The 15,537-nt window shown below is 42.9% G+C and overlaps 1 protein-coding gene across 1 annotated transcript in view; it reads left to right on the top strand.

The window, feature by feature from the left end:
• LOC147706260 (bactericidal permeability-increasing protein-like) overlaps positions 1–15,537 on the top strand; it is a 103,161-nt gene that overhangs the window by 62,247 nt on the left and 25,377 nt on the right. Inside the window, exons 10-12 of the mRNA XM_086932704.1 lie at positions 383–442; positions 5,283–5,450; positions 10,091–10,158. Coding sequence (XP_086788830.1) covers positions 383–442; positions 5,283–5,450; positions 10,091–10,158 — 296 coding nt within the window. The remainder of the gene's footprint in view (positions 1–382; positions 443–5,282; positions 5,451–10,090; positions 10,159–15,537) is intronic.

Raw genomic sequence — 15,537 nt, 5'->3', positions numbered from 1 at the left:
TCTAGGCTCATGCACTTAAGCTACTCATATGTTGACATGTCAAGCCATTTTGAGTTCTGTTGTATATTCAGCTTACAACGCCGGATGGGAGGCAGGTCATGGATCTAAAAGGCTTTTGGATAAGTACTCTCTGTTGTTACTCTTCCGCCTGCACAAATATGTGCCATAATTTTGCTTTAGATCTATTCTGCTGCCAGAATGAATATGCTCTCACACTGCTGTATTCCTATACTTGATGTCTTTCAATTCCTTCTATACCTTTTCGCCCCTGCATCGCTCTTCATTAAATGTCTGATGCAGGGCATTCGGTTGAGTCCTCCTGAAAGTGTTGAAGTGCAGCTCCCAGGCACTATGGCCATTGATTCCTCGCTTTCCATTCCAGATTCCAACAAATTCTTCAATCCACTTGGAGACGAATGGCTTTGAGGATCTCATTCCAGAGGTAAGTGTTGAGAGTGAGGACTGGTGCTGAGAGAAGATCATGATGCCCAAAGGATCCACTGTAGCACAGAGGTAGAATCAGCCATCTGCATGCCTTTGCAGTACTTCACTACCAGGGTGGACACTATCACCCCCAATCCAGGGGCTTATTTACAACCTCTTGCACCACTTTTATGTCATTTTTGACATGGGAAAAGTGACGCAAAAGTAGCGCGAGGGGCTTGTAACTCTGCCCCCCAGCCTTTAAGCTCTTCGTTGATGTTGCTACAAGACTGTCCTCTTCTCTCTCCTGCTGCTGTTCAGTGGTGTGCACTTGGCACTGCTGTTGTGTCTTATTCCTTGACGAATTGTGTGTTGAGGGTAGTTTCAACCTTAGAGGTAATAAGGTGCCGCCACCCACAGTGTTGAGGAAGAGATTGATTAGGTTAGCCCAGAAAGGACATTTGAAAATGGCGGCTACTAAAAAGATGGTTACAGAAGTGGCCAGGTATGGATTCTGTCAGGAGTTGTATATTTGGTTCTTGCCAAGTCTGTCAAGGTATTGAAAAGGGATCTATGACAGAATTTCGACAGACAGAATTTCGACCTACACAAATATCGGCGTAATTATATCGATAGCAAAAATATCGACGCCCTATGTACAACATGGTAAGTACCAAAATATCGAAAAAATAATATCGATGTTAAAAATATCGTTGTCAAATATATCGATTTTTTTTAATTTAAAATAACATAAAAAATACTGTAAATAATACTTATTAATTACTTAAACATATTTAAACATATGTAATAATGGTAAAAAATAATAATAATACATATTTAATCAAAAAAATAATAATTAAAAATCATATATAATATATACTTACTTAACAATAATTACTATTCCCACTCCAGTGGGTGCAACAGTAGGGAAAACTGGCCATGAACCCTAAAAATACCCCTTTACCCAAAAACCTAAAACTGACCCTGAACCCTAAAAATACCCCTTTACCCAAAAACTGAAAACTGACCCTGAACCCAAAAAATACCCCTTTACCCAAGAACTGAAAACTGACCCTGAACCCAAAAAATACCCCTTTACCCAAAAACTGAAAACTGACCCTGAACCCTAAAAATACCCCTTTACCCAAAAACTGAAAACTGACCCTGAACCCTAAAAATACCCCTTTACCCAAAAACTGAAAACTGACCCTGAACCCAAAAAATACCCCTTTACCCAAAAACTGAAAACTAACCCTGAACCCTAAAAATACCCCTTTACCCAAAAACCCAAAACTGACACTGAACCCTAAAAATACTCCTTTACCCAAAATTAATTAATATCACAATTAAATTACTTCCCACCCTATTCCCCTATAAACCCACAACCCACTCCAGTAGTAAAACATATAATTTAGTTAAAATTATACATAAATTATCAATTAATTATTCTATTAATCAATTAAAATAACTCATTGCCAATTAATATTTAATAGCAAAATAAATTAATCATAAAAAAATAATTATTTAATTACAAATAAATTACTTCCCACCCTATTCCCCTATAAACCCACAACCCGCTCCAGTAGTAAAACATTTAATTTACTTAAAAATATACATAAATTATCAATTAATTAATCAATTAATCAATTAAAATAAATCATTGCCAATTAATATTTAATTGCAAAATAAATTAATCATTAAAAAATAATTATTTAATTACAAATAAATTACTTCCCACCCTATTCCCCTATAAACCCACAACCCGCTCCAGTAGTAAAACATATAATGTACTTAAAAATATACATAAATTATCAATTAATTAATCAATTAATCAATTAAAATAATTCATTACCAATTAATATTTAATTGCAAAATAAATTAATCATTAAAAAATAATTTTTTAATTACAAATACATTACTTCCCACCCTATTCCCCTAAAAACCCACAACCCGCTCTGGTAGTAAAACATATTATTTACTTTTATATATTTTTTATTTATAAAAACATATTAAACACATATTATAACAATTAATTTAAATACTTAACTAAAATTTCTAACACATATTAGTAAATCGAAATTACTTACATCGATATATATGCTATTGATATAAGTAATTTCGATATTACTTACCTTAGGGTCGATATTCTGGCCATCGATATTCTGGACATCGATATTCTGTCCCATCGATATTAGCAACTCGATATAAGTGTAAGTCGAAATAAAAAATTCGATATTTTGACTGTTTACCATTGAAAAGAGCCTTGTCACACGCAGTTCTGAGCTCATGCCTGTGAAATTTCCACAATGCGCATTGGAGAATTTTGTGACTGATTTTGCTGGTCCTGTGCTAGGCTTGCCCTTGGTAAAACATTCATCATAGTTTCGGTGGACTATCATTCTAAATAGGTTTATTATAGGTTTATTATACTCTGGCGAGGGAGGCCACTGCTTGAATGGTGATCAATTTTCTAGAAAATGTATTCACTATTGAAGGTTTTCCCCTTATTATTGTGTTTGACAAGGGTTTGCAATTTGGGTTCTATGATATGAAAGAATATTTCGTTTTTTTCTGGGGTTAAACAATTGACTGAGGCTTTATAAAGTTCTAAAATGAACACCTTAGAGGAGAGAGTGAAAAGAGTGATTAGAGAAACGTTACATGTAGCCACTTATACTGATTTCAATATACAGCACTAAGAGACATATTATTATATATAACACCTTAGCCCTTTAGATTATTACATCCTAAGGAACCCATTTCAAGGTTGATCGCAGGTTATATTCAAAAAGGCGGTGGCAAGGAATGTATTTTGGACATGCAGGTTGTTGGAGACAGGCTGTCCGAAAGTACAGGATAAGAATGTCAACACAAGTAGTGTGTCTCATCATGTATAAGTTCATGACTTTAAAGTTAGTGATGTCGAAATTCACATACCCTTTGCTGTGGTGAAAACTGTGGAGTGAAGGTCTTCTTGGTTCTATTGCAATGAAGAGCAACAGAATGGTGAGAATACCAACTTTCATAACACAAACCCAACGTAAAGTGTTACGGTGGGATTTACTATCTGATGCAAATCTGGATTTGTCAAGGGGGTGTTGCACCGTCAAAGGGGTGTTGCACGGGTGGTGCATGGGTATTCTCATGCAACCACCAATAGGTTTTGATACAAATCCCTATCTACAAAGAATCATAGACCAGAATTTGCACCAAAATCCTGGACTTTTTCAAGGCAGGCACAACTAGGAGAAAGTTTTCAATTCAGGGTGCTTATTTCCGGTCCAGGGAAGACCTGGCTTGGCAGTTCGGGCTGGACTCTTCCCATGAGGGACGGGGCCCAGACTGATTTCCATATGGCTGGGTCTGAACTGGGGTGGCAAGGTGAGCTTAAGAACGATGATGGATTCAACCCAGATCTGTGACTAGGGGTGAGTGTCTGAAAAGTTTCAATACTCCCTCCATCATCTACTTGTGTTTGCTCTTTTATTGTTCACAACATGAGGGGAATCTAGAATAAGCAAAAGAGATGAGCAGTACCAAAATATTCCACAAGGTGGCAAAAGAGAGCTGAATATGCAAAAATAAAATCAATCTTCAGAGGAAACCGGATAACCTAGTTGAAAGAACTGTGGTGAGCTTTTTCAATCGATTAATGAATGGCGCAATTGGCTACTTGCCTAACTCTCACTCAAATTAGTGATTTGGAGACAATTAAATGATTAACTCCTTGGTTTTTAACAAACGGTGTTTGTGTCTAACATTATAAGTATGTGAGACTCGGTTTGACATTCGACTTCAGTTTTACCCTGAATTAGGGCTCGTGGAAAGCATCAGGGTTGCCACCTGGCCTGTCTTTTTTTAACGACGTGGCCAGTATTTTAATGTCACAGGGGGTAGAAAAAGTCTGGTAGTTTTTTCCACTTTTCTGTACATACTTGAAACAGTAATTATAAGAAGACAGGGGGCATAATATCAAGCACGGCGTCAAAATTATCGCTGTTTTAGCGGCAGAAAACTGCCGCTAAAGTGGCGATAATGCGCTTGATAATATGCCGTAGAGAATTCCAATAGAAGCCCATGTTGACACTAGAACATGGGCTTCTATTGGAATTCTCAAGGGCATGTTATCAAACCCATTATCGCTGCTTTAGCGGCAGTTTTCTGCCGCTAAAACTGTGATAATTTTAACGCTGTTTCTTGAAAATATGCCCCTGTGCGTTAGAATGTGTTCTAGAGCTGCCTTATTGTTCCCTGACTGATTATTCAAGTAAACAAAGATAGAAGGGGCATGATCAAAATGAAAATATGTGATTTTCTTCAAGTCACGTGTCCGGGCCTTTGCAGAAATTTAAAACGCGAGCAAATGGCCAGTGTTTTTCTCTGGTAAATGTGACAACCCTAAAACCTGTCGGTGTGGAGTTGTGCAAATTATTATTGTACATTTTGGGAAAGTAAACTGGATTTTCAAGGTAACTACCCCAAAATAAACATGTGTGATGTAAGAAAAAAACATTAAAAATACATAACAGGTAACGTGTAATATGGTCGATATTAAAATCTCAGGGTTCTGGTGATCCCTACAACCCACTCAGCTTTATGGTTTGTGATGTAAGATTTAGCAAAAGAGTGTGTAGCAGCTGGAGCAGTGCGGCTTTGAAAAGTATAAAAAAAATTGCACAGTATGGGAAGGGAGCTCATTTTGTAATATTGAAAAAAATTGCTTGATGGACTTCCTGCAAGTTCTCTTTTATTCAATTTAGCAAATACCTCCATTGCTCCACCTTAGAAGATCCTCTTCCCCCGATTCCCGCTTTTACTGATTGCCTTTTCTTTCACTGACTACCTTTTTTTCTTCACAGATACCCAGGCAATACCCAAACATGGGGATGACGCTGCAGTTGTCGGCGAGAAAGCAGCCATTGCTGACCCTCCTGCCAGGGAGCATGAACCTGGCAGGCTATGGAAATATCCGGGCATCTGCCATCCTCCCAAACTTCACAGAGGCACTGCTGTTTGAGATTAACCTGGTGAGCCTTGAACTTTTAAACCATTTGGCACAGGGAAGTTGTTAGGTTATTAACAGGATTTAAGATCTTCTGTACAAAGCTGGAGTACCTGAAGACAGGCTTTGTCAACAATGTGTGGAGGAGGAGAAGCAACATGGGCCCAGACTTACTAATGCTTTGAGCCGGTGCCAGTGTGATGCAGTGTAGCAAATTCTATTTACTATCCAGCACAAAGGTACACTTTCACGGTGCAAAAGCGACTAGGCATCCTAGGAGCTTTAATGGGGCGGGTAACTGCACCGCTGCCAAGTTTTCAGATTTCTCATGTGTGACATTTCCATGATTCCAATCCATGTATGAGTGACATTCAGCTGGCAAATGTGTGACACTTAGAGTGACACTTTCTCACCAGTAAAACCATGCAAGGAAGTGAGTTGAAAGAGCTAAATATCAGAAATTACAACATTTTGAGCAATGAGAAGCTCTAAACAGTGGAGAAGTGTTGCTCACTGGTTAGAGCAGGCAGACCCTGAAGCAGAGGTCAGACCCAGGACCAGGGTTCGATTCCCGACGCGGCAGGGTCTTGAGCTCAAATGTCCATGGACTCGATAATTCTCGCTTCGGTGCCTGACCTAATCATGGGTTTACACTCTGCAACTCTGGGCATTAAGCTTGCTTAATCTCCACAACGCCCCCCCCGCGGCGGGATGCCTGGCTTTCACCTTGGTGATACCCTGTAGGGGCTATCTCACAGGGAAAAGCCAGGACGGGTTCCCAAGGCAAGCGCGGAGATCCCCCTTCGGGGGTCGATTCTGGCGCTATATAAGAAACATAATAATAATAATAATAATAATAAACATATCTTCAAACTAATGCAAAACTTCTGACATAAAAGGTCACTAATCTACACCCCCTTTTTAAGATGACATTACTGTAAAACGATTGTTGCACAGTGATGCATCTCAATGAATACACCCCATGAGGACGTTTACAGGGGGCCGATGGAGCCTGTTTCTTCGCCTGACTAGGCAATGGTCATGGATCGACTCTTTATAACAGGTACTGAGTAAATGTTAAGGACCAGTGCATCTGGAAATGTAACGAGAGTAAGAAAAGCATGCTCCTGGATGTCAGTACAATCAGTGCTTAATTTGAGCCGGTGGGTTCATGAGATAAGTGAACGCCAGTAGAGGGAGCGCATGACCCACTTGACTAGCCAGTGCCACCCAAAGTGCATAAGGAGTGTCTGCCAAGATGAGCGCTTGCGTTGAACATTTTCTAAGTTGTTGGGTTGGGATGGGCAGGGGACCACCAGGCAGTGGCAGCAGGCAGTGCTGGTTCATGTAGGCTGAAGAGCTGGGGACGGTCCAGCCCTGAACTGTCAGAGAGCTCACCTGTGTCTGTCAGTCAGACCTGGAGAGGAAACCTCTTCCCCCTCGCCCCAGCCAGGGCAGGAATGGGACAAAACATAGACCATGGCACCAAAGTTAAAGTATCGCCCAATTAGCAAATCAGACTATTGAGTTTTGATCTTGTCAAGACACTCTGCATGGTGTTTTGCAATGTTTGGGAGACTGTTGCATCCGAGCATAATGCCCCTAATGTTTGTTGTAATTGTAATATCATGGAAAGCAGCAGTAAAACCCAGCACACCAGGCCCACAAAAAGCCCATAAAAAAACAGCCCACACACTGACCTGTCACACGATCCACCCATTGGGAACTGTATGGCAGGTGGCGTGTCAAAGAAAAAGAAAGATGCCGCCGTATGTTTTTCAAGGTAGGGACCCCTTGCATTTAAGATCCTGGCAAGGTTTGTTAACATAGGTGAAATCGAAAGTAAATCCCAGCATACTGCGCTCTGGGCCTAACAGGCCCTCAAACAGCCAAAAAAATATTGGCCCACACACACTCACCTGTCAGACCTGCCCACCGAACTGCAGTGGCTGAGGCAGGAAAACGAAATCTGCCGCTTATCGCCTCAACATTTTATCCCGTTTGCTGCTTCTGTCGGCCAACAGCCGTCGTGAGCACTACCTTGGTAGTGCTACGCAGGTCCGTTGGCCGACGCGGCCCCGCCCGTGCAATAACACGCCCACACCGCGGCGGATTTTACTCCGAGGTTAACAGGTTAAATGCCCAATCAGACACACTGCGTGGCCTCCATAGGGTGGCGCCATGCTGGAAAATACCAAGAGGCAAGGCGCCACCGTCAGATCCACATGAGGGCATTGTCGGGTCCATCCAATTTTATTCTATATGGTGGGTAGCGCTGACAGACCAGGTTTGGCTAGCTGATTGATGCCCCGGGCTGGCCAGCATCTCCCCTATGTACTATACAGTGTAGGCCAAAAGTGTAATTGAAACAGCAGGATCTAAGGCAATCCAGTGCTGAGCGCAGTCACTGGCACTCACTTGCGCTCACTGGCAGCACGCTAGCTGCACATATCCTGTTCCAGGCTTGTTGATCCTATCTTGCACTAGGGTGGTCATGTCGCTTATAAATGTCTGACTAATGTATTTCAGTGTGGTGATGCCGCATGCATGCCAACTCAGACGGAGCCACAATGTGACACACGATATCGGCTCCCATCACATGGTCACCTGGTGAGAAGCCGATATCACACAGTGGCAGGGAAAATTAGCTGAAAACCACTGAAACTAGTGGATTTCCAGCTCTTTTCCAAGGCTTTGAACTGCCAACGTCTATTAAGGGGTGTGAAAACTGCCCGGGACATCGGCACCAGCCTTAGCAAGCTTTTAGTTTTGGTTTTTGGAAGAGGGGACTTGGGAGCAGAGTGGTGGCAAAAGTAGCTCATAAGTACTTCTCTGCATGAGGACCTGCCCCCTCCTAGTTCCCGCCCGCCGCTCTCACTGCAAGATTTCTGATCAGGTTGACAGGTATGATGCTGCCACCGTACTAAAATGCATTGGTCTAAACCCTGATGCGTGGTACTTTGCAGGCCCTTAAGTGCAAACACCTTCAGATGATTTTGACACAAAGCCCAATCTTCTACGAGAGACAGACTAGGCTTTGCGTCAAAAACAAACGCCTAATTGAAGCTGTTGCAAACAAGGGGAAATGGATTCAATTCTCAAAACAAAGATGCTTTAAATGTGTGCTGCAGTGCACACATCCAATGCGGGAACATTTTGAATTTGTTTACACATTTTACTATGCACTGGAAGGCTGTCTCCAGTAGAAACCCTATGCTAGACAGTGCACAATCACCTCTGCACAATGTGGTGCAAGTATGTGTGGCTCGATGAAAGCCTTGTTTGAGTGCCAGTACAACTGAGGAGACTAGCAGAAGGACATCTTAACCCCTCCCATGCTGATGACGGCCGGGAGCCGTCATGGCACACTGTGCTCGTGTGCTGATGACGGCTCCCGGCCGTAATGACCGCACCCACGATCGGAATGTGCCGCACAGGCGCAGAATCACGGCAGCATGCAAGGGGTTAATAGATAAGGTGCTGTGTTGTGTTTTCCCTCTTGTGCAGTGCTGGGCAGCGAATTTGAATGCTGCGCTTCCTTGCATGAAAAATGTGTATATCTAGGCCCGGATGTTTCACCATGTGCTTGGCTGGAGATAGACAAAATATAAAGAACTGTGTACCAGGCGATTACAGTATCCAGAATTGTATTTAAAGTTCACCTAAGAATGGAAGAGCAAAGATGATACGCAAATACCATGTAATCTAATCTTGAGGAAGCGAGACTGACATTCGAACAATTGGCGCAGCAGGTGGCAGCAATGTATATTGAGTAAATGGTCTGTTGCAAAAAAAGAGAAAATAAATCTATCAGGAACTTGGGAGCCTCTAAGGTCTAAGGTGAATAGTGGTATGAAAAAATATTGACTACCACTGTGTCATGAGCTAGAGTACGTTTTAATGTAGACATATTTTAATTCCACATCTGCCTATTTTGGAGATAAATATATATCAAACTGTATGCATGAGGAGCTATCAACAAAAAGTATAAATTTAACTTTATGTATTTTTCATGATAGTGCTGTAGTCAATATTTTGGCCATGAGGGTTTGACAGTTCTCAATATTCTGGGAGAAAACCTTGGGCAGAACCCAGCAATGAGGAAGAGAGGTCTGTGGTGTCCACTAGTAATGAACAAACCTAATGTCCACTCCATGTAATACCTCTCTGAGCCAGTGCTTAATTTGTTTAAAAAAAAATAGGTGCCTGGGTCCTCATCAGGAGTCCATTGCAGCTCGCACCGCACATAGCCCCTGCCAGCGCTGCCAATATTAGTACCAACACAACTACTAACCATCACTCTCCCATAAATGTGACAATTGAGACTATTCCTGGCTCAAAAATATATATAATTGGCATAGGCGGCAGGGAATAATCCTTTTCAATCTGTATTGAATTAAAAACAACAGTTTTTGTGTTTGTTTCTAAATTAGACAGACAGTGCCACCATGTGGCATAATGTCACAAATGCCGGTGTTGATAATTACGTGCCAGTGCCGAGCAGCAGAATTCACCTGCTCAAATTAAGCACAGTTCTGAGCCTATCATGTCTATCCTCCTTTGGTGCTTTCGGTCTTCAGTCTCCGTTCATCTGTGCTCTGCACATCTCTGCCTTTTAGCCTTTAATTATCCCGGGCACTCAATAACACTCTTTTTTCTTCCTAGGACGCCATGATCAAGGGGCAGGTGATGAATTCAGGTCAAAACCTCAGTGCGTCCCTGGATCTTGACAGGTAAATGTTAGAATATTTTGCTTTCATTCATAGCAGATAAATGCAGGACTAAAACACACATACAGGCTAATGTACTGCCAAACAGGCAGGCCTATTGCCCATGATTGGAGGCACGAAAAACATAAATTTAACCTCATGCCAGTGTGCAAGTAACCAGTACCCATGGCATCTGCAGCCTTCACCTTGAGACGTGGCTACTCCCACAGTCTCATACTCACTGAAGGTGAACTGAAGGTCAAAAACACAACAGCTACTTCTCTCATTATTTATTTATTTTCAAGATTTTATATAGTGCGACCATGACCCTTGCGGGTATCAGAGCGCTTTACAAGTAAGGTATTTGAACAAAAAGAACAATGTCTTTCCAAAAATAATGTCCTGCAAACCAGTTAGTTGTTCTTCAAGTTATTTAAAGTGATCATGTGAATTTCGTCTTGAGAAGAGATTTAACTTCTCTTTTGTAAGAGGCAGTAGAGGGATTCAGTCTGGTTTCTGGGGGTAGTGCATTCCAAATCCTTGGAGTAATTACAGAGAAGGCGCAGTTATAAGTTTTCTTTTTGGCACTTCTTTGTGGCTTCAGAGGAAGGTTGCTGGCGCTCCTGGATGATCTGTTGCTGCATGAGAGCACCAGTTCCTGGGCCAGATACCTCTGGGTGTTGTGGTGTAGGGCTTTGTGGGTCATGCAGGCAACATTTTTGTTGGATTCTTGCTTAGAAAGGTTGCCAGTTGAAAGCTTTGAAGTCAGGGGAAATGTGGCAATTTCTTTTGGATCCTGTGATGAGCCTGGCCACTGAGTTGATTGATGCTCTTAGAGGGGCCGTTGTGGATCTGGGGAGACCACAGAGAGTTGCACTACCTTATTCTAGTCAAGGGCTTACTAGTGCTTAGTCTGCCAGTTTGAAGTCATTTGCTGGAAGGAAGGGTTTTAATTTTCTCAAGGTGTTCATCTGAAAATTTGCTCCTTTTGCTGCGGCACTGATGTGTTTCTGCATGTTTAGATTTTTGTCCAGTTACTCCCAGCAATTTTGCTGAATCAATTATAAGAGGTTGGCAGTTCAGCGCTGTTAGTTGCTTAAGGCATTCTTGTATAATGGATGATTTGTTAGGTGGAGCGATTAGTGGGAATTCAGTCTTGAGGGTGTTTAGCTTGAGGTGGTTTTCGGACAGCCAGGACTGCATTTTTTGTAGCGTTAGATTGAGAGATTTGATGTATTTCAGGGAGTTTATCTTTAAGTATAGTTGTGTGTCATCAGTGTACATGTGAAATTGGATATTTGATGAGCTGGGGATATCAGTGAGTGGCTCCATGAATAGGTTGAACAGTGTAGGTGAGAGTGAAGAGCCCTGCGGTACTCCTAAAGTGACTGGGACGGCCATGGATCGGGATTGATTGACCTTGAGACTTTGGGATCAATTATGGAGAAAAGAGATGAACCAATTTAGCACCGACCCTGATAAGCCCATTCTATATTTCAAGAGGTCTAGGAGATTCTCATGTTTGACAGTGTCAAAGGCCAAGGATAAGTCAAGCAGGATTAGCAGGCATGCTTCGTTCTGGTCTAGGATTTTTAGGGTGTCATCTACTATGTGGGTCATAGCAGATTCAGAACTGTGCCCTGCACGGAAGCCCGATTGGTGTTCATAGAGCAGGTTGAAATTGGTGATGTGGTTGTCAGGCTGGACGAGTACACATATTTCTAGGTGTTTAGCCAGAGTTGGGATGTTGGATATTAGGTGGTAATTATTTAAGTCTGCGGGGTCCACCTTCACATTTTTTTAGGATGGCGGATACCTGTCCAGATTTGAGAATTTCAGGAATGATTCCTTGGAGTAGAGAGGCATTCATAATCTTTGTCCAAAGTGGCAGTAGCAGCGGAATGAAGTCTTTTAGGTAGTTTGTGGGAAGGGGGTCAGAAAAGTGGTTGGAGGGGTTCAAGGACATGAGCGCTTTTAAAATTGCTTCTTCACTGTTCGCTGTGAAGGATGACCATGCAATGTTATTTTTGGGGGCGAGCTTATATGTGCCAGTCTTTGCGGTTGCTAGAGTGGGAAATGACGTGTCGTTCTGAGTGACAGTTTGAGCTACTAGGGCATTAAGCAGGTCAGTTTTCAAGTGTTCCATCTTCATCGTGAAGAAGGAGGCAAATTCTTCGCAACTGGGTGGTGTGCATTGACCAGTTTGGGGGCGAGGGTGAGATAAGCCAATAGATTGAGTTTTAACTAGTTCAAGTTGTTTTTTTGGGTTGATTCTTGGCTTGGTCCAATTGATTTTTGAAGAAGTTTGCTTTTGAAAGCGGGATCTTTCTATAGTAGGAGTTTCTGGTGGCTCTAAGCCGTATGAGGTGTTCAGGAGATGGTGATGACCTCCATCGGCATTCAACTAGTCTTAGGCTCGTCTGTCCTCATTGAGTCCACAGTCGTATCAGGGTTTAGAGTCTTTTGTGGAGAGCCTCTTCAGTTGTAACGGAACGGTTGTGTCTAGTATCGTGGTTATAGAGTTAAAGTAGTGGTTTGTCAAAGCGTGAACATCAGATAGGTCTTCTGGGGGGGGGCAGGAGGCTGACAGTGGTGGATGTGGGTATGTCTGTTATGGAATTTGTTAAGTTTCACATCCATATTTTAGGTTTTGTGGCTTGTGCTGAGCGTAGTTTAACTGATTCCTTGATGAAGAACGTGATGGACTGATGGTCAGACCAGTCACATGGGAGGATCATGTTAAGCTGAATGGCTACTGAATTGGCAATAACCGGATCAAGGATAGCCTTTGTCATGTGTAGGACAATTGCAGATTTGGATACGGTCAAGATCTGTGAGGAATGTTACTGCAGGGTCGTTAAGGTCGTTCCAGTGGAGATTGCGATCTCCGAGGAATATTTGGGTATTTATGTTGACCAGTGTTTGAAGTCACAATATCCATTAATTGTTCAATGAAGGCGAGTTATCACCTGGCGGGTGTTAGAATGTGTGCAATGAACAGATTGGTTTGTTGTTACTTGTGATATCTAAACAGAGGTATTCACATGATAATAGAACTGGTGAAAATGAGCGGTTCACTGAGAGACTGTTCCAGGGAATGCACGCAATACCACCTCCAGGTCTATCGGGTCTGTCTAGTATTTTGATCTCATGATTGGGGGCAATCAAAATGTCGAGGATAGGCGAGGACGACTCATTTAGCCATGTTTCAGTTAGGATTAGGAGGTCGGATTCGTGAGTAAGTATTAGATCGACTATGTCAGCTGCGTGTTTTGAAGATGATCTACAGTTTAGTGGAATACATTTGAGATGTGGCTTGGTGGTGGTTGGAGGATCCTGTGTTAGCGGAACTTGCATAAGATTCTCTAGGGTTATAACTCTAGTTTTGTGATTTGGGGCTCTGTGAGTATTGGCGTGGATGGTTTCGATTGAGGAGAGTTTATTCAGATTATTGGAGAACTCTGTGTTCTGGCTGGGATGAGGGGGATCGTAGGAAAGGAGAAGTGAGTGTATATCCTTGGAGGATAGAGTATTCTTCCTACGGACTGGTTGGGTTGTGGTATTGAGATTAGGAACAGTTCCTCATCTTGGGGGCTGATGATAAGGGGAACGTGATTGCAATTGGTACTGGTGTGTGGGGCTATTGCTGTGAGGGTTCCAATTCACATCTTCAGCATGTCGTCTGAGGTTGCTGCACGATCAAGTCCCGTATCGTTTGGTGGTCGTTTTTGACCTGTTGTAGTGAAAGTAAGATTGCATCGAGTCTAGGGTCTGGTGTGGGAGACGTGCTAATAGTTTGGTTTGGGGGTAGGTGGGGTGGAAGGGTTTGGGATGGGGCTTGGAGGGTAACAGTAATCTGAGTATGCATAGTGGCATCTACCAGTATGATTATCCAGAGAGGCGGGGAGAAATGGATAAAGGCAGAGAGGTATATAACGGGTGGGTGGGTGTCCAGGTTAGGGGTATGGGGGTTTTCCTGGTGTTCGGTGGCCGATTGTAAGAGATGTTACTTGATTGGATAGTCGGTGTGGGATGGGTGATGTTGGAGTTGGGGGGGGGGGGTGGTTCTCCAAGCCTGGGATGTCTACTGGCGCCGGGATGTGAGTATGAAAAGATTGGCTCATGAGAGGTGATTTCCTTGCGGGGGATTCAGGGGTGGGCACGGGGTGTTATGGGATTAGGGGTGCCTATGGAGGGGGATTAGGGTCTGAGGATTTTATCCTTGATGAGAGGAAAGATGTTGTCGAGTAGGATTAGATTGCGGTCTGATGATTGCATGACGATAATCCCATGACGATAATCCCATTGTGATAAATGGTGATTGTTGCTGCGGCTCTGTAGCATGGTGAGGGGATGATGGAGAGCTTGAGACCATGTGCTGTTTTCCTTGAGGAGGAAACTGAAAGCAGGGCTTAAAACGCTTTCCTCCATTGGGCTCTTCTCTTTGTGTGGAAAATGATGTCCTTGGTGGGAAACGTCCTTTACAACGGAACTGCTACAACGCGGTACCGTTACAACGCAGGATTTACAATGAAAGTCGTTACAACGACTTTCGCTGGAGAGCGCTCTAGGATAGGGGATAGTTTAATTTACTATCCAACACCTTCCCTACTATCCACGGGGACTGGAGTAGGAATAGTAAATTAAACTATTCACTATCCAGCGCCCCCCAAAGCAAGTCAATGTAACGACTTGCGTTGTTAAACCTGCGTCATAAAGGTACGTGTTGTAACGGTAAACGTTGTACTGTCATACATCTGTCATTGGTTATAGAGCTCTTGTTTGTAGAGAAGTAAGGGTCTGATATTGGGGTCTCAGGGTATGTTTTTAGAATCAAATGTTTAAAACGTTTGGCTGCTTTTTTTTGAGAGGTTAGGTGGCACTTGATGGTATATGTATGTTGACCTGAGCACTCCATGGTGATGTTGAAGTTTGTATGCAGGGGTAGACAGGTAGGACAGGTGAGCTAGTGCTGGAGGGGTGTTGTCGGGCATGAGGAGGGAGGGAGTGAGGGATTATGATCGGTCGTGAATTGTGGCCGGTAATGGGGCTGGTCCTGTGGAATCAAGAGAGTGAAATGTTGGGTCCTGTGGTAGGGGGAGAGGGAACGGGAAGAGGGATGAGCTGGAAGGAACAGTTGAACAAAAACCCTTGGTGATTCAACACAGAAGACACAAATTCTTGGGTCCCACCAGGCTAGGCTGGAGACATTGACAGAACAACTTACTTTCTTGCAGTTTCACACAGAAATCCCCAAGTGCGAGTCACTCACTAATGGACAGAGCAAAACAGGGGGACATGGAAAGAGAATCCTGCAAAAATGAAGAGGGAATCCTCAAATCCCGACAACGTTGAGGGTCAATAGAAAGTATAAAACAATACTACTGTGACATCCTTAAAATT

This window comes from Lissotriton vulgaris, chromosome 7 (genome assembly GCF_964263255.1).
Source record: "Lissotriton vulgaris chromosome 7, aLisVul1.2, whole genome shotgun sequence".
Classification (NCBI taxonomy): domain Eukaryota; kingdom Metazoa; phylum Chordata; class Amphibia; order Caudata; family Salamandridae; genus Lissotriton; species Lissotriton vulgaris.
Note: the sequence above shows the minus strand (reverse complement) of the source record. Positions and strands in the feature narration are given on the sequence as shown.